General features: G+C 38.3%; 1 protein-coding gene across 1 annotated transcript in view; it reads left to right on the top strand.

Moving 5' to 3' along the window:
• Positions 1–19,021, top strand: part of LOC117671786 (calpain-13-like) — a 107,162-nt gene that overhangs the window by 50,643 nt on the left and 37,498 nt on the right. The window contains exons 8-11 of the mRNA XM_034427964.2: positions 3,737–3,822; positions 7,567–7,641; positions 7,935–8,086; positions 13,962–14,098. Of these exons, the coding sequence (XP_034283855.2) occupies positions 3,737–3,822; positions 7,567–7,641; positions 7,935–8,086; positions 13,962–14,098 (450 nt within the window). The remainder of the gene's footprint in view (positions 1–3,736; positions 3,823–7,566; positions 7,642–7,934; positions 8,087–13,961; positions 14,099–19,021) is intronic.

Raw genomic sequence — 19,021 nt, 5'->3', positions numbered from 1 at the left:
TCATTGTCATTACCGTCATCATCTAACCTTGTGCTATAAGTCAGAGCAATTTCTGTTGGCTTTCTAGGCACTGAGAAAACTATTCTACAGCTGAAGCCAATGTAAAATGCATCCTGCAATTCAACTGCAGGGAAAAGCAAAAGCTCTGAAGTTTGTTTCAAGTACAAGACAAAAAGTGGGGCAGTCAAGTTGTAGGACCCAGAGATACTTAGGAGGGACAGAAAATGGGATTCTTCGTTATTTTCTGCATTATTTTCTGCAGGGGGTGTAGTAGAGTAGCAGCACCATTTCTGAAATCTTCCCTATTAAACATGCTCATAATGTCCACATGTGCAGTATGTAAGTTTGTTGAGATACAGCAAAAGAGAGAGAGAGAGAGAGAGAGAGAGAGAGAGAGGGGGGGGGGAGGGAGAGGGAGAGGGAGAGAGAAACCCTGTTTGTTCTGAGTCTTAGAATGACATGACCCCTACAAAAATCTCTGAATAACAGGTTTTTTCTCGGGTGAAATGAAACAATTGCCCCCTATAGATAAGAACATTGAATATTTCTGTAGATTGATTTTCAACTATTGTCTGATAGTTGCACATGATAGTTCATGCATGATGCTGAAGTTAAGCACGGCTAAATCTAGACAATGTCTGTGCAAGAAACCACTTGGATATTCCATGGCCTTGATTTCCATTCCATTCCAGAATTTTTTTAAAATGAGAGTAAATATATGAGCACTAAAAATGAACGGCATGCTATTTTCACCCTTTCAACTTCCATGCAAACAGCTTATGTTTGGTTCTACAGGTGTGTAATCTCATAGTATTTTATTTATTTTATTATTTATTTTATTATTCATATTTCTATGACATCCACTCTCTGAGGACTCTGAGCAGCTTACACCAAAGACAGTATACTAAATAGCATATTGCCCCAACAATCTGGGTCCTCATTTTACCCACCTCGGAAGGATGGAAGGCTGAGTCAATCTTGAGCCGGTGAGATTTGATCTGCTGATCTGCTGAACTAGCAGTCAGCTGAAGTAGCTGCAGTACTGTACTTTAACCACTGCGCCACCTCGGCTCATACACATGCACGCGCGTACACACACACACACATATTCAGTAGAAAATTCATCTGCATTGAAAATATCTCTCTTTCATTTTCTGGGAACAAGGATCATACTTTTGTGTAATAAAAGACAGAGCGACAGCAAGAAGGATTGAATGTAATTTAAGTTTTTCAGAAAGTCTGCTGCTGCCGAAGCCTTAAAAACCTTTTCTATTTGATAGAAAACTTAATAGAATTATACATCCCTTAAAGGATAATAAAACCACATCCAGTGACAACCACCCAAGAAATGTGGGTTATGCTACAGAGCTCAAGCTCAAGCTCAGCTTTGCAGTTTACACTGAAACGGAGAGTCAGAAATTTGGAATAGGATGAAGAAGTCATTTACTCAGGCTTATTCTTCCAAAGCACAAGCTTTTGCCTTCCCCAAATATTAATATCATCTTCTCCAGAGTAGATCAATTTAGCCAGAAGAAATAATCCAACAATTGTGAAAGAAAGCAAAGGAGTTATTGCAGTTAAGAGGATCAGGATGAGGTTAGTGTTCACCCCACCAGAGACATAATTTCTGATGCTAATATCCACAATGACAAGAGAAGAGGTCTTGAAAGACAGCGATTTTATCTAATCCTCTGGTTTTCCTCACATCAGTAGCAGCAAGCCTACCCCATAATATGAGATACAGAATTGATCTGGCTTTCTGCAGAGGAAGAGAAGGGCACAGTGGTGACAATAGCTGTTGACATCCATTGTCTTGCAAAGATCTTGATCTAGTGTTAAGCAGCCAAATACATTATGAAGACATTTCTCTTTGAAGACCAGCTCCATTTCTGAAGGAGCCTTTCACAACGTAACTTCTAGTGGGTTTCTTCCTAGACCTGTGGATAATGGGTCATGGAAAAAAGAGTACCACATTAGATGACTGTGAGATGTATTTCATGAGTCTTATGGGAAATTGAAATAGCAAATCCAGTTGGCTAGCTTAATTATCAGTGTTCACAGATGTTATTACAACCCGGACACCTCTTTCAGATACCCTTCCCACCCACACGGCACACCATCACATACAGATATGAAATGTTACTGTAGTGACAGTCCAATCCCCTATGAGAAAAAAATAGTGATTTTTTTTTTTTGCATTTGCATAGAGCACTTTGTAAGCCAAGAATGATACCACTGTTGTACAGAATATATGATTAAACAGATAATGATATTCATTCAGTATTATGATTTAATATATTCCCTTTAAGCATAAAGACTTTAATTATTATAATGACTTTGCTTAAGCCATAAACTTTTATGATTAAGGTGATGCATTAACCACTGGCTCCATACCAGGAACTACGCTAGATAATACTGTACTTATCTACCAATGATTTCTCTACACAGAAGTGAAATTCTCCTGATATTCTCAGGTTATTCTAATCAACCCCCAAACAAAAAGATTGAAGGATTTGGTTTATATGCAGAAGTTCATTTTCCCCCACTGTATGGTAAGGATTATACTGAGAAAACTAGACTGAATTAGCCTGTGCTTGGATATGGTGTGTAGCAATTTCTGAGTTATAAAATGATGGCATTGCAGTTATATAAGTTGCTGGCTCATGCCAGTCATTGTCCATGCAGTGTCATCACAGGCTGAAACAGCACTGAGTTAGGAGTGAAAGTCAAAGCAGCTGGGTGACATGGCTGAATTAGTTGTAAGAAGAAGGGGGAAATTTTGGTTATTTCTGATAGAATGAATTGCCTGAAATCTGAGCTTGTTCTCTCCCCCTCGCCAGAATTTATTACTGATATTCTATCATATATTTCTTAAGTAAAACATTTCAGAGACTTATATGAAAAAGGATCTTAAAATGACCTTGAAGGAGACCTTTTTTGACAATAAGTATAGTTAGAAAAAAAATACATTCCAAGTGTGAACAGATAGAACTTAGATAATGAGACAGAGAAGTTAATATCCAAATGAAAGTCAAATTCAGAATTCAGTGAATATATTCCAAGATGACAGACCTTTTAGATGTATTATATATCTCCCTGGAAACTTTTTATGTTTCTTATTTTTTCCTAAGTAGAAGTGTATAAAACAATGCCGCCTAAAAGAAACTTTGGTTTTTTTTCTAGAGATCTGCATATCACTCAAAACCCAAATTGAAATTTTCATAAATCTACATATTACTTTTATTTTTTTAATAAATCTTGGTTGATTGATTATGTGCCACCAAGTCAGTGTTGACTCTTAGAGGCTATAGAGATAGATAGATATTCTCCAGGATGATCTGTTCTTAACCTGTTCCTTCAGGTCTTCCAATATTGCACCCATCATCACTGTAACTGAGCCCATCTATCTCACTGGTTGGTCATCTTCATTTTCTTTTCAACAATAAACGTTAATATGAAGAAAAAGGACTCATATCTATAAATTTGGCCTAGTAGGATCCTTGGGATCAGGATTAATTCTGATAGGATTTGATATTCTGAATAAAGTGATATGATGGTCTGGCCTCTAAACTGTCCCTGTTCAGAAAAGGATTTCCATAACAGGATCACATCTATCTTTATCTAAAGATACTTCAAGAGATATCCACCAAAGTATAAAAGGAAATATATCTATGTGCCTCTTCCCTCATGCTAAATATATAAAGTTAGGATGTTTTCCTTTCCTTCTTTTTAACAGGTTCCTTACATGAACAGGAAAGAACCTCTGATCAAACTTTGGAATCCGTGGGGCACTGTGGAATGGAATGGAGCTTGGAGTGATCAGTATGATTTTGCAACCTTTTATTTCTTAAGAAGGATTACTCCCTTGAGGTCTTGGAATGAGAACACTCTTTTAAGACTTAGCATGAAGGGACTTGGAATAATAATACTTCTGCAGGAACTAATCTTGCAATCCAAGAGTCTGCATTTCATGCTCTATATTAAAATTTAAGGCATCCCTAGGCATTTCCATATCATTTATCTTCATTTGGATAATGCCAGATCTTACCATTTTTGATTAATTGTTTCCTCCCCCACCCCAAATTGAATTGTTACTGCAATTTTCACGTACAAACAAATTTAAATTGGATAAATGATAACTTTTATGTACTATATCTATAGAAAACCTCAGCCAATATGTCTGTGGGCAAGGATATAGAAATCATGAAGCCAAATAATCCAGAACAGGGATGTCCAACCTTGGCAACATCAATCCCTGTGGATTTCAATTCCCGGAATTCCCTAATCAGCCATGCTGGCTAGGGAATTCTGGGAACTGAAGATCACAAGTCTTAAAATTGCCAAGGTTAGACACCCCTGATCTAAAAGATTCTAAACTGGAAACGGATCTTTCAGCTGCCCTAAAATGCTTGGAATGTAGTTGTAGAAGCAGAGTTCCACTGTTGTTGCCACTACCACCATCACCATCTCTGGCAAGGGAACAGTAGGAGGTGCCAAGAAAAGCCTTGTGACAGCTGCTTATTGCTGCCAGCAACATCACAGACAGTAGGAGAGCTATTATTTATAAATATAAGTTAAAAATGTGGGAGGAAAGGAAACCAACATTGCAACCTGCCACGGTAGTAAATAGTCCATCTCGGCTGCTAAAATCATTTGCAAAATTATAGCTTGGAGAAACTAAAATAGCTCTCTTTAGCCTTGCCAGCTATTCAATTTTGGCAGGTTATCATCTGGTTTCTAATTTCAGACATTGTATAGTATTTTCCTTCATCACATTTAGAAACAATTTACTAGAATTACCCTGGGTTCAATAAAAAAACAACAACAAGAAAAATAACAGAACAAAAAACAAAACAAAACCTCATTGCTTTCCATGGGAATAATTTTGCATAGTTTTATTAACATCGGTGGAAAAAATCGTAACAGTTTGTGCTTTTTCCCTAGTACTCTATGCAGAAAACAGAGAATGATCATATTAGATAACATGGGCCATTTGCTGGTTTTAAGATTGGGAGCAATGCTATAGTTTTACAGCTTTTTTTCTATTGGCGCTGTTAACACAACTCTTGCTGAAAAGCATCAAGAAATAAAATTTCCTTGAAAATCATATTGGAATGCAACTAACGTCTACAGTTTTTCTATGTTCAAAAAATTAATGTTTAATTTGGACTCAGTTGAAATTTTGGTGAAGCAGCCTTAAGTTGTGTGAATCAATACAGTTATTGATTCATGCCTAGCTCATGCTAAGCAGACAATACAATTATCACTTAATTATAAAATTGCAGCCTGGGAATTAACACAGTTAGATAGCTAATTCCCTGTAATGAGTTTGCTGAGAGGTAATATCAGAAGTCAGAGATAGAAAGAATTATTTTCTTAATAAAGAGGCCATCCAAGACTATACTTTAACCAATGAGAACATTGAGGTTGACCTTAATTGAACTTGACCTGCATTCCAAGCATATCCTCAGTTCATGATGATGGTAAACTTTTATTCCCAGCAATTCCAGTTCAGTGACCAGCCGATGAGTGACCTGCATAAATAAATGTTAGGTTTTTAAAAATCACTCCCTCTGAGTTTCGGTCTAGATTTTGAGTTTCTTAATTAAATAGCAAGAGTTTCAAAATACATTTGAAACTTACTTCTTTGTTTTCAATTCCAAAATTCTATATTGAGAATTGCACGGGACTTTGGGTCCTGTCATTTTTTTGGTTGACTTTCATCCATGGACACATGTAAAATACATGCAAATCAGTAGTAGGTCTCTTCAATCCTCTCCACTTATTGTGAATCACAGATAATCATAGATTCAACATTCTTAATATGATAGCATAGTGATTTGCGTCAAGCTTCTTTTTCAGTGGTATTTTTCCTGTTCAGTTGCACACCAGTCCTCAGCGCCTAAATCAGAATGTTGGTATAAAGATACAGTACAGCCACGCCACATCACTGTTTCTGCTTAACAACCCTCACAATCCTGTTACAATGGCAACTGGGATTTCCAAGATTTCTACTGCTAAGTGGTGCATTCATGTGACACTGAGCTTTATTTACATGTCTCGTAGCAATTGAAATTCTGCTTCCAATTGCTGTTGTAACTTGAGGACTATGTGTAACAATAAAGGACAAGAGGGGTCCATGCACTCTTTCAAGAAATAGGAGGAAACTGCTGTAAAGAGCACCACCTACCTATATTTGCTTCAGGGGTGAAATGCTATCGGTTTGGGCCGGTTCACGCAAACCGGTAGTAAAAAATGCTACTGGTTCACCGAACTGGTAGTTAAAAATGCTTTAAAAAGTTTTTTTAAAAAAAGTTCAGACTATCCCGCGTTGCTCAGCTGATCGTCGGAGACTTCTTTTAACCTTTTTAAAGCATTTTTTTTACTACCTATTCACCCAAGCTGGTAGTAAATTAGATAGCTAATTCCCTGTAATGAGTTTGCTGAGAGGTAGTAAAAATGTAGTAAAAAATGTAAAAATGTAGTAAAAATGCTTTTCAAAGGTAAAAAAAAGGTTCCGATGATCGCACGGTACAGCTGTGATCGTTGGAGCCTTTTTTTTTTTTATCTTTTCAAAGCATTTTTTTACTACTGGCTCGGGCAAATAGGTAGTTAAAAATGCTTTTAAAAAGTAAAAAAAAAGGGCTCTGATGATCACAGCTGTGCCACGATTGTAGGAACCTTTTTTTTTTTTTTTTTACTTTTTTAAAGCATTTTTTACTACCTATTTGCCCGAGCTGGTAGTAAAAAATGCTTTTTTAAAGTTTTTTAAAAAGGTTCCCACACGCGCCACAGCTGATCACTCCCCCCCCGTGCACTGTTCTACTTACCTCCCCAAGCCTCCTTTTGGTGTGCATTGCACATCGCAGAGCTCACGTTTGGTACGCACTGCACATGTATGTGCGCAGCGCATGTTTGGCGCATGCACGGCCAGCAAACCGGTAATAAATTGGTTCATATTTCACCACTGATTTGCTGTCATGATAAAAGGATTCTTTGCAACTTCACTACATGATTGGCAGAAATCATCACAATGGGGAACGGAACAGGGACACTGTTTTCAATTCTATTGCTTGGAACAATTGGTTAGGATGTATTTGCATCAGCTCTATTTTCCAGGAACTATTTTATTCACTTCCTGGGTTTTGTTGTGGAAAGCTGACTATCTCATTAGAGAAAAACTTTCTTCCCCTGTAATTATCCTTGCAATTTTGTTGCAAAGGTCACACTAGCATTACAAGCAGCCGAATGAAGCAAACTGAATCCAGTAATGAGAAGAATTCCACAAACTCTGTAGTAACACAGGCCAAGCTCATGGGCAGATGAAAAAGTTACTACAAAATATATTGAACAAATTAATCTTTCTGCATAAAAGAAATCCAAAATGAAATGCACACTTGGAGGAGGGCCTTTTCTTTGGTGCAATTCTCTACCATTTGGACTTCAACCTTTTGATGTGAATCCTCAATGTGGAGGTTTATGCATGAAAAGGTCTATAAGCTAGTGTTACAATGGCAAGGCTATTGGTATCTTTCAAGTGATACATGATTTTGATCTCTTTTACAGTTCCGTGGAGTGGGATCAAGTCCCTCAATCATTCAAGGACAAATTATATGTGAACAGGGCTGATGGCGAATTCTGGTATTATCACATTCATGAAATAGGCTTTGGGGGATTTCTCTATGTTAAATTGCATATCTCTCTACGATATCTCCATCTCCAAATCTCTCCCTCCCTCCCTCCCTCCCTCCCTCCCTCTCTCTCTCTCTCTCTCCCTTGCCCCCTCCCCCCCCTCTCTATATATCTACACACATACTTATCTATATAGATACTTGCATACTAGGAAATTTTTAGGCTTCTAAAAATTGCAAATGCACACTAGAAATGGTAACTAACATTTGTCTGCAGCCTAAATCCACATTCTCTTTTCTCAGGATATCATTTGAAGATTTGAAAGACAATTTTTCATCCGTGTCTGTTTGCAATAACTTACCCACATTCTTGGATTTTGGTAAGAAAAGCAATACATCTTGGTCTCTGGTTTCATATTTCAACCAATTATCTCCAGAAGGGAGCACCTTTCGAAGTAAGTAGCCTGAGGTAATAAGTTGATATCCTAAACCATTTTCACAGGAATATCATGTTTAACAATATTCTGGTTACATTGCAAATCTGGAGATGGGTAACTTTGTGCCCTGTATGTAATAGAAATGTGTAATATCTCTTGAGTTTTTATTCAGATTACAGGTAATCCAATTTTGCCGACAGTAACTGGGAATGGGAACTCTAATACTAAGCAATGTGATTGTAAAACACGGCATCCATGACTGTGCCAACTTATGATGGTAATTGCAACAGTCCCAGCTGCCAATATTAGATGACTCCCATATGGTCACAGTGTCCCACAGTCATGTGATTCCCATTTGCAATCTCCTGCCAGCTTCCCCATTGACTCTGCTTGTTTGGAGGCCAAGTGAAGGTTACAAATAATGAACATATGACTGCAGAATGCTGCAATGTTGTGATTGAAAACTGGTTGATGAATGCCCAAATCATGATCATGTGACCACAGGGACACTGCAACAACTACAAGGACCCATAGTAAAGTATCCCTCGTTCAATGCTGTCATAATTTTGAACTATCACTGAATGAATGGATGTTCAATTAAAACAACCTGGATTTAAAACAATCTTTAAAACAGATGACAATAGGGCAAATTAAAATTGGCTTCAATTTCTAGACACACTTATTTGGGAAGAAAATGATGGTGACAATAATAATCATTTTGACTGATTATGTGCCCTCAAATTGCTGTTGATTTTTGGCAACCACATCATTGTTGGAGGCACAAAATGTAAAGCTGGGCTTTCTTAAATCATACTTCAGCAATGCAATCACACACATTAGGGCTTACTCGTAGGCAAATGAGAATTTCAGTCTTAGTTATCTTTACATTATTTCCAAGTGTCTGTCATTTAATTTATTTTTGTTATTTACATACATGCATTTATTTAAAATGTTTACATATTGTATTTAACATGAAATAGTATCTACGGTATTGCTATTCTTTAACAAAGATCATCTTACACAAGGCTAATGAATGGCCTTCCATTTAATGAAGCATATGACATTTACAACTCATGAATGTATAATCTGTGCGTATCCATCTTCACTTACGTTTTATTGAATTTAATGGAGCCAGAGCTTCCTGTTTCAATTTCTGACATTTCCAGGGATTGGGAAGCTGTTTCCAATCAATGGAGAAAATATTTAGCTTGATGTATCTGTGTCAATTTTGAATTTTTTTTCAAAAATTGAAGGGACACAGTGGCTCAGTGGCTAAGACACTGAACTTGTCGATCGAAAGGTCGGCAGTTCAATGGTTCGAATCCCTAATGCCGCATAATGGGGTAAACTCCCGTTACTTGTCCCATCTTCTGCCAACCTAGCAGTTCGAAAGCATGTAAAAAATGCAAGTATAAAAATAGGGACCACCTTTGGTGGGAAGGTAACAGTGTTCCGTGCACCTTTGGCATTTAGTCATGCCGGCCACATGATCACGCAGATGTCTTCGGAGAGCACTGGCTCTTCGGCTTTGAAATGGAAATGAGCACCGCCCCCTAGAGTCGGAAACGACTAGCACATATGTGCGAGGGGAACCTTTACCTTTACCTTTATCTGTGTCAACACCGGGCAGTTTTCTGGATCACTATTCTTTGGCAAAGATTACTGAGAGTTGCATGCTTTATTTCAGGAATGTTAACTGTTCAAAGGCATATTGTGGCTGCAGTATATGAGAATATATTTCCATGATGCTCAATAATTAAAGCTCCTTCTAACAAAGAATTGTCCTGGATAAAATGGCATTATTCTGATATAAATGGGTCTGAGAAGTTCTCAGATTTGTAACTACTAATGGAATTCCTTATTTTCTCTGATAGCATTGGGTAGTGACCCTCTAGAGCTGTGATGGCAAACCTATGGCACGCATGCCACAGGTGGCATGCAGAGCCCTTTCTGCAGGCATGCCAGCCATCACCCCAGGACTCCACTGCACATGCATGCACCTCCCGTCGGCCAGCTGGTCTTCGGGTCTCTGCTGTGCATGCGCGGGGTGGGGCCTTCCCCGATCTCTGCAGGTTCCACCCTGCGCAGGTGTCTCTCCGTGGCAGGAAGGCAGGAGAAAGCTAGGATGCGATGGGGGGAGAAACTGCAAAGGTCGGGGGAGGCATGGAAGGCAGGAAGGTAGGAGAAAGCTAGGACGCAATGGGGGGAGAAACTGCAAAGATTGGAGGAGGCACAGAAGGCAGGAGAAAGCTAGCACATGATGGGAGGAGAAATTGCAAAGATCAGGGGAGGCACAGAAGGCAGGAAGGCAGGAGAAAGCTAGGATGCGATGGGGGTAGAAACTGCAAAGATCGGAGGAGGCATGGAAGGCAGGAGGCTGCTAGGACTTGGTGGGGGAAAAAACTTTGGAGATCGGAGAAGGCAGGAAGGCAGGAGGCAGCTAGGATTCGATGGGGGAGAAACTGCAAAGTTTGGAGAAGGCAGGAAGATAGGAGTGCAGGAGAAAGCTAAGATGTAATTTCCACAGTTTCTCCCCAATTAAGTCCTAGCTGCCTCCTGCCTTCCGTGCCTTCTCCTATCTTTGCAGTTTCTACCCCCATCAAGTCCTAGTTGTCCCCCCCCCGCACCCCATTTTGGGCCTGAAAAGCCTCCTGCACCAACCTGGAAGCCAAAACGGGGGCCCATGGCGCATGCGCAGGGGTGGCGCATGCACAAGGAACATGCATGCATGCACAGGGTACATGCATGGGGGCACTCACATTGCATTTTAGGGGTTGCATTCATGTGTGTGTGCGCATGCTTTGGGCACTCAGCACCCAAAAGGTTAACCATCACTGTTTTAGAGCATGGGTGTCGGGATTTCTAGTTTGGTGTCGCGACGAGACAGTTGGGGAAATAGCGGGCTCTGATGAGCGCCGCGAAAACCCCAGCTGCCGAACCACCGCCAATGGGTCTTTGGACTGGAACCGTCCTGCAGGGACGGGGGAAAAGGAGGGGTGCCTTGAACGACCAAGAGGAACAGGCAAGTTCTTCGGAGGTCAGAGGGAACCCTCTGTGAGTCGGCGGCAGGGGGCGGAAGCCATGGTGGCTGCCATGAAGCTGGGACAACTGGGCTAAGAGATGTGCAGGAGGAGAGTGGATTGAAACAGAGCATTTTGAAGCCAGGTGAGTGACGACCAACCCAGGCTTGCAGCAACACTTAGAGAAATATTATTAACTATAAGACCCCTAGCCTTAAAACAGCAGCTGAACAACAAAGGGGCTATGGAAAGTTTAAAATGTAATTTTAAAGAGACAAAGACCCAACAAACAACTAATTCTAGAACAGAACTAATGGAATTAAATATCGAGACATGGTGAAAAGACTGGATATTTAAACTGGAATTGGATTTTTTAAAAAAGAAGAAGAAGAAGATTTGATACTTTTAAAATCAAAGGAAGAAGAGTAATTAAGATGGACTGTTATATAATTGCAATAAAATGGATACTTGCATGACTAATGGAAAATGTGGATTGTAGAGGGAGTACACCTGGTTTAAAAAGGAACATTGTAACTCATCTTTGTTATGGAAAATTTTGAACTTTACGATAATAGTCCTGGGATTTTGTGGAGGAGGGTTTTTTTTTTTTTTTTCTCATCTGCAGGCAGCTTGATTTTGGTGAAAAGTAAAAGAAACTTCAATGGAACTACTATAATTGGAATAATAACAATTTAAAAAACTGGCACAGGAATAAAAGAAGGATTTAGCACAGGCTCAAGAGAAGGGAACTTGATACATTTTATCCGGATTAAAAATAAGAAAAGACTTAATATGATATATGGAGGACAAAATTTGAAGACTTTGAAAATGGAAAGAAATATATGCTAGCAGGCGAGAAAGTGAAGAAATGAGATAGACACGGCTGGAAAAAGAAAAAGGAAGATTAAAACAATGTGATTAAAAATGAAATAATGTATAGGTGATGGTAATAATAAAAAGGAGGTTCTTATAAGATAATTATGGATGTATAAGAATATGACATAGATATATAAAATTGAAATATTGATGGAAATTAGAATATAAGAGAAATTAAGCATATTGAAAGAGATTTTTAAATATATACAAAGATATGTTTTAAGTAAGAACCATGTCTCAATGTTAAATTGTCATAAAAAAGGATAATGATAAATATGATTAACTGAAATAAGCAATGTATAGATGGATGGAAATAACAAAAAAGAGGAGGATGCTGGGATTAATAACAAAGTTAACTATGATTATGCTGTGGTTAACAGCCAAAAAATAAAAAAGAATATGCTGTGTTTAACAGCCAAAAAACAAAAATGATTATGTTGGGTAGGACAATAAAACAAAGTGTCAACTTGCAAAGCTTTCAAGTTGCCATGAGCAGGAGGGAGGAAGAACTGAAGTGAACTCCACACATTCTTTCTGACCGCAATCAGAAGGAGGGTGTTAGGTTTCACAGCCAGCCAAAGTGGTTAATTGGAGAATGTGATTTATGACATGGCCAGAGAAGAGGGGAGAGACAGGGTCATAGGGGAACGTAAATCTACGTGGGATCAGTCCTAACTGCATCCGAGTATTGCCGGAATGTTGCTCCTAATAAATGACTATATTTCTTTTGAAGTTTGGATCATGGCTCATCAATTAATTAGGGCATCTTTTGGTAACTTGACACAAAGAGGATTTTGCTGGGAGTAACAGCAAAAATGAAATGATTATGTTGGATTTATCAACAAAGACAAAGACAAAGGTGTTAGGTTTAATAGTAAAAATAAAATGACTATGCTGGGATTAACAGCCAAAAATAAAAATTATTATGCTGGGTAGGACAGCAAAAATAGGGAGGAGTATATTGAGATTAACAGTAAAAATGAAATGTATAAATTGGATTTAACCATAGAAATAAAGAATTTACAGCTAAAAATAAAAATGATTATGTTGGGAACAGTAAAAATGAAACGATTGTGTCGGGATTAATAGTAAAGTAATGAAGATGATTATATTGGGAGTAATAGTTAAAATATTTTTTAAATGTTTACAATAACTGTAATGATTTATATTTTTGAAATATATCCATCTAAGCAAAAAGGAAGAGAAAAATGGAATGATATTTGGTTAGGATTTAAGATTTAAGTAACGGGTTTTTGGGATAAGGGCATAGTTAAATTGATAGAATTTAGAGAAATAACTGAGTAAAATATTAAATTGTGTTAATTGGAAGTTAAGATTTGTTAATGATTTGTATTAATTTGTGACCGGATCAATGCTTTGTTTTGGAAAAGATGTGTTTTATGTTTGTGTTTTAAAAAATAAAAAAAACTTTTTTCAAAAAAAAAAGAGCATGGGTGTCAAACTCAAGGCCTGAGGTCTGAATCCAGCCTGCGGGGTACATAGATCTGGCCCACAGGGGGCTGCAAACAGCAAAGGATCAGCCCACAGTGCCTCTGCCAGCAAAAATGGATCTTGAGAGTCCTGAGCTCCATTTTCACTGGCAGAGGTTTGCAGGAGGCCGTCACAGCTGAAAACGAAGCTCAGGAGCCCGTTTTGGCTGGCAATGTTTGGGCCACCACAGGGGCCCCCCGACATCAGTGACACTGAACTAGCCATGCCCACCCTGGCCACGCCCACTCCAACCCCCCGAGGTCAAACACAACCCTGTTATAGCCCTCAATGAAATTGAGTTTGACACCCCTGCTCTAGAGTTAAATAACTATTGGAAGATATTAGATCCACTTGTCTGTATCTAAAGATCGTGTGTGTGTGTGTGAGATGAGAATGAGAATGAGAATGAGAATGAGAATGAGAATGAGAATGAGAATGAGAGTGAGAGTGAAAGAAGGTCTTAATCAAGTCTGAGTTGTGTTATCATATCTGTTAATCCACAATAGGTACTCTTTCAAGAAATCATCAATATTTCATCGAAGTTCCAGAGTTTATGACTAAATACAACGTTGTAGTAGCATTGATGCAAAGACCTGCAAATACCTCACGGAGTCTGGTAGATATGGGTTTCCAGATAAAAATGGTAAGAGCAATTAGAAGTGTGAAACAATGTTCCCATGGGCCATGAAAGTGGCACAATTCACCTGGCTGAATTAGGAGGAGACATTTTGCCATTTTTGAGCCCTCATTGATTAGATTAGGAGGTAAGGTAAGTAAAGGTGTCAAATATGGATTGGTGCTGTGATTACTAATTACTCCTTGCTTAGCAACCACAATCGGGATCAGCAACTCGATCATTAAGCAAAGTAGTTGCTAAGTGAAACTGCGATTGTGCTTATGAACTTGCTTCAGCTTTATTTTGTCTTTTGGTCATAAATGGAAGGATTGATCACAAAGGTCCTTTTTCATCACCATTATGACTGCGAATGGATATTATCCGAGACAGTCTCTGAACAAAGACCTGTATAGATTCTGGTCTTTTGTCTGTTTGGTCTAAATCAAGATACCACTTTTCTCATGTTGTGCCCAGCAAAGAATATTTAAATTTAATTGCAATAACTTTCTAATAAATATATCTACTTCAAGCATCATTGAAAAAAAAATACTATTCTGAAACTTAGAGCAGCCCTAAAGGTTTCCTGTTTGTCTTTGCTTTCCAGCAGCTTGGTTTTCATTGCTTTTCCTCTGTCAGGAGGAAGGGGGTTATATCCTCCCAAAATGAATAGCAAGCATTGTTGAGGAGAGAGAAACTTTTAGCTACTCCTCATCCTAAAGCAAGTTTTAACAGTCTTCTACCTTTTAACAGTCTTTTAACACTACCAGCAGTCCTACACACTGAAGTAGCCTCTGAAGAGATTAGTAATGAAGGAGGCAATGCCCTATTCTCTAAAAATATTCTCTGCCTTAGTCTTTTAATCTACTTCCACAGACTTTAGGATGCTCCTCTGTGTGCTTTATACTTCCTCTTATTTCTGAGTAGCCCTGTCTGATTTTGCAAACCCAGTAAAAACTCAGCTACTGTTCATTTTGAGAGCATCAGTTGTTTAAACTCATTTATAGCAACTCCTGTAGAGAGTCAGATCGGAATTAAATCTTTATAGCCTAGCCCGTGAGGCTGGCTGCAAATTTGTAGTTATTTCAGCTTCATATGATTCTCAGAAAGATAAATTGGCCTATTCTTGGAGGTTGAACTGTTCTACATGTGCATGCGAATATTTCCAGGAATAGGAATCTGACTTCAGCGAGGATTAGTGGAGCAGGTGGCACAAGTATTACAGAAAGGGCATTTATTTACAAGAAATACATTAGAGAGATAGGCAAAGCACTTAGCTAGCTACAGCCTACCCTGGAGAAGCTAAGAACATGCACGTTTTGTGCATACCAAAATAAATGACTTCAGATTGACAATCTTTTGGATAAACTGCCTGCAGAATAGTAGACAAAGAAGGGCACAGAATAAATCCTTAACTCATTCATCCTTAACATATTTGAAGAGCCATCGCGGTCCAATAGAATTTGTCCATCCAGTGGTGGGTTTCAAATTTTTTTACTGCCGGTTCTGTGGGTGTGGGTTGGTGAGCATGACATGTCTTGGTGAGTGTGGCTTGGGCGTGGCAGGGAAGGATACTGTAAAATCTCTATTCTCACCCCACTCTGGGGAAAGGATACTGCAAAATCCCCATTTCCTCCCGATCAGATGGGACTCGAGAGGCAGAGAATAGATGGGGGCAGGGCCAGTCAGAATTTTTACTACCGGTTCTCCGAACTACTCAAAATTTCCGCTACCGGTTCTCCAGAACTGGTCAGAACCTGCTCAAACCCACCTCTGTGCCCATCCCATTCTTTCTAGCAGAAGCGGTTTGCTACAGACCCTGTCTGTCAAGGAATTTTGACTGGGGAGGGGGTCTAGGAGAAGAGTCTTTTCTACTGTGGTCCCCACCCTTTTGAACATCCTGCTGCCACAGGTGAGATCTGTCCCCACCCTTCTAACCTTCCAGAAGAGCCTTAAAACTTAGAGACTCCACTTCTGTACCATTGGTGCTCTTGTTTCTTAATCTCTATTTAATTCACAGGAATTTTAATTGGTTTTATATTTATTCTTTTATCATTTTGTAAGTGGCCCAGAGTTGCTTCAACAATGAGATAGCTGGCATATAAATTTAACAAATAAATAAAGATAAATTTAAAAACCTTCTATCTCTTGTATTTTACACTGTCCCCTTGTGGTTACTAGTCAAAGCCAGGGCTTGTAATTTGCACTTCCAAGACTTCACCAAACATACAAAAATTAAAGTCCTTAATATAAGATTATAAAACATGTCATTCATAAAGGAGAAGAAGCCCAAAATTCTACTGAAGGGAGGATTTGTATAATTTTGGCTGCATTGTTTTGGTTTTTCTTCTAAATAGATCAAACAACAAACATTTTAACTGGCAGTTAGCAATAGATTATTGATATCCATTGATTTGGATAGAATTTCATTGTGTTCCCAAATACAGTTTTCATTACTGCTTACCTAAATGATTAATTTCTTTATATATTTGATAAGGATTTATTTTAATTTGGCAAACACTGGTTTTTTTCCCTTCACATTTCAATCGTAAATTGATATGAAAGTGTTTTAAAAAATAAGCTACTTAAATCATCAGATATTTTTAAACAGCTATTATAAAATTAATAGAGGGGGACTTCATTTAAAACCAGTTAGATTTTGAGGAAGCAAACGACACCCTTAATAAGGAAATTAAACAACAAAAGAACCAGTAGAAATGAAGCCTTGCATATGAAATGAAGTAAGGGAAATATTAAACTTTCATGTTGTTTTGTGTGCTTATATATTAAAATATAACAATGTGATTCTAGATAGAAAGGAAAGTTTGCAAGAAAGAGAAAGAACCTTCAGAGAATAAGAAATGTGTTCTGATTCAAGAAGCTGTAATTAGCATTAAATTATTAATTGGACAATAAATATAATTAATTTAAGTTAATTTATAGTTACGCACAAATTTAAAATGTGTGATTTTAATTAGATTTTTACTGAACTATCTTTTAAAAGCATCTTCACTATTCATAGCATTCTTATAATATGCCACAACTGAGGTTTACAGACCAATTCAGTTTTTTCCCCCAAACCATTGTAACAAGCCTATACTAAATTACAATTTTTATTAGTTGGAAGATTACTACAATAAAATATCAGGAAAGCTATTTGAAAGTCCTGTGACAGAAGAGAATTATTATAAACAATAACTTATGTGTATAGATCCAGGACACATAAAAACAAGGTTTGTCCATGCAGAACAAAAATCTCACAAAAATTGAGTTCCCCATCACTTATAAAGAGTTTTCACATAGGTAGATTCAAGATATACTCTATACCTGGGTCTGCTTTAGATTGTTACCTATATTAGAGGAAGAGAATTACATTTTCATATTTAGAAATCTTCAGGAGCAGGTACCTCCAAGGGAGCAAAAATGAACATAGTGAATAGCAATGTGTGCAGGAACAGAATAGCATTTGACTAGGATGGCATAAGGCTCCTGCCTTGAGTAGAGGGGTGGAGTAGAAGATCTCCAAGGTCCCTTCAAGCCCTATGATTCTAAGAATAATCTCACATACTTCTTCTTATGCTCCTTCATTTTAATTCCCAACTTCTTCAGGATTACAGAGACAAAATATAATAGAAAATCACTCATTTTTATGACATATTAAAATTCTGCAAGACTGAACATTGCTATTTTGCATTTAAAGAGCCACCTAACATCCAACTACCCCAGGAAATTGTCTTTTTTAGCAAAAGCCAAAAATTACCACAATGATCTTCTAGTCACTGGAAAAGATGCCCTTCCCAGAGGAATATTGGCCACTTCCAGTACCAACTGCAGTTTGCATGTTTGTCTGGTTGGACTATAATGTTTCATGTAGTGGCCTGTATCGTTCATTGCTACCAACAGCCTTCTTACCTCAATCATGTTCCTACTACATGTATAAAGTCTGAATAGATTGCCATATAATGATAGGCCATGTCAGTGCAGATGGGATAAAAATTAATGAAACCAGCATTAACATGCATTATCTATGAACCCCATTCTTTCTTCTTAGTCTGTACAATATTGTCACCATTCTTTTGAGCTAAGAAATGTCTTTTTTTTTGCAACATTATACAAATAATAACGTATACAATTAAAATCGATATAAGCTCAGAACTATTAATAGCATGCCTCTGCCTTGACCACACCAGTAATTTCCACAGGCAAGGAACATCATATAAGAACACAAATTGGATTGTTGACATTCATTGTGTGTGCATCTTCCTAACTAGTAGAAGTCTTTCTGGATCAGAAGATTGTGACACACACACATAGTGCTAATAGCACTAAGTGGGGTGGGAGGGGCAACATTCTACAACAAGGGAAGGAGAATGAAAGAAGATGACTGTGGTAATTATATTATAGATATTTATTCTCAAATTGTATGCTTAATGTGCTTTGCTTCTTTTCTTCTATTTTACAATAAGCTACAGCAGGTGTGTCAAACTCGCGCTGTCACAGTGGTGTCACGTCAGGACTTTTTCCCCCTTCGCTAAACTGGGCGGGGCCAGCACCTGATGCATCCGGCCCATGGCCCACGAGTTTGACACCCCTGAGCTACAGATAAGTCCTCTTTCCTGTTCTCTGAATTCATTCCCTCCCTCTCTCCCTCCCTCTCTCTTTCTCTGTTTGTGTGTACATGCATGCCTTTGACCCAATGTTGACTGCTGCTTGGACAGGTCACTGCAGCTTTCTTGCCAAAGTGGTTTGCCATTGCCTCCTTCCTAAGGCTTAACTACTACACCAAAATGGCTCTCTGAATTATCAGTAATTAGGTTCAAATTTTTCATCCGTTCAGTAACTATTCCCCAGAGAAAAGAGATATCTTTTTGGAGGAGATAATTTAGGACCCTCCTGCTGTTGTGGGAGGACAGTTGAGACACCAACAGCACATCGATGAACAATTGGCTGTGT

The sequence above is a fragment of the Pantherophis guttatus genome, chromosome 1, assembly GCF_059756535.1.
Source record: "Pantherophis guttatus breed Tessera chromosome 1, ASM5975653v1, whole genome shotgun sequence".
NCBI lineage: Eukaryota > Metazoa > Chordata > Lepidosauria > Squamata > Colubridae > Pantherophis > Pantherophis guttatus.
The sequence above is the reverse complement of the archived record's forward strand: the minus strand, read 5'-3'. Positions and strand labels throughout refer to the sequence as shown.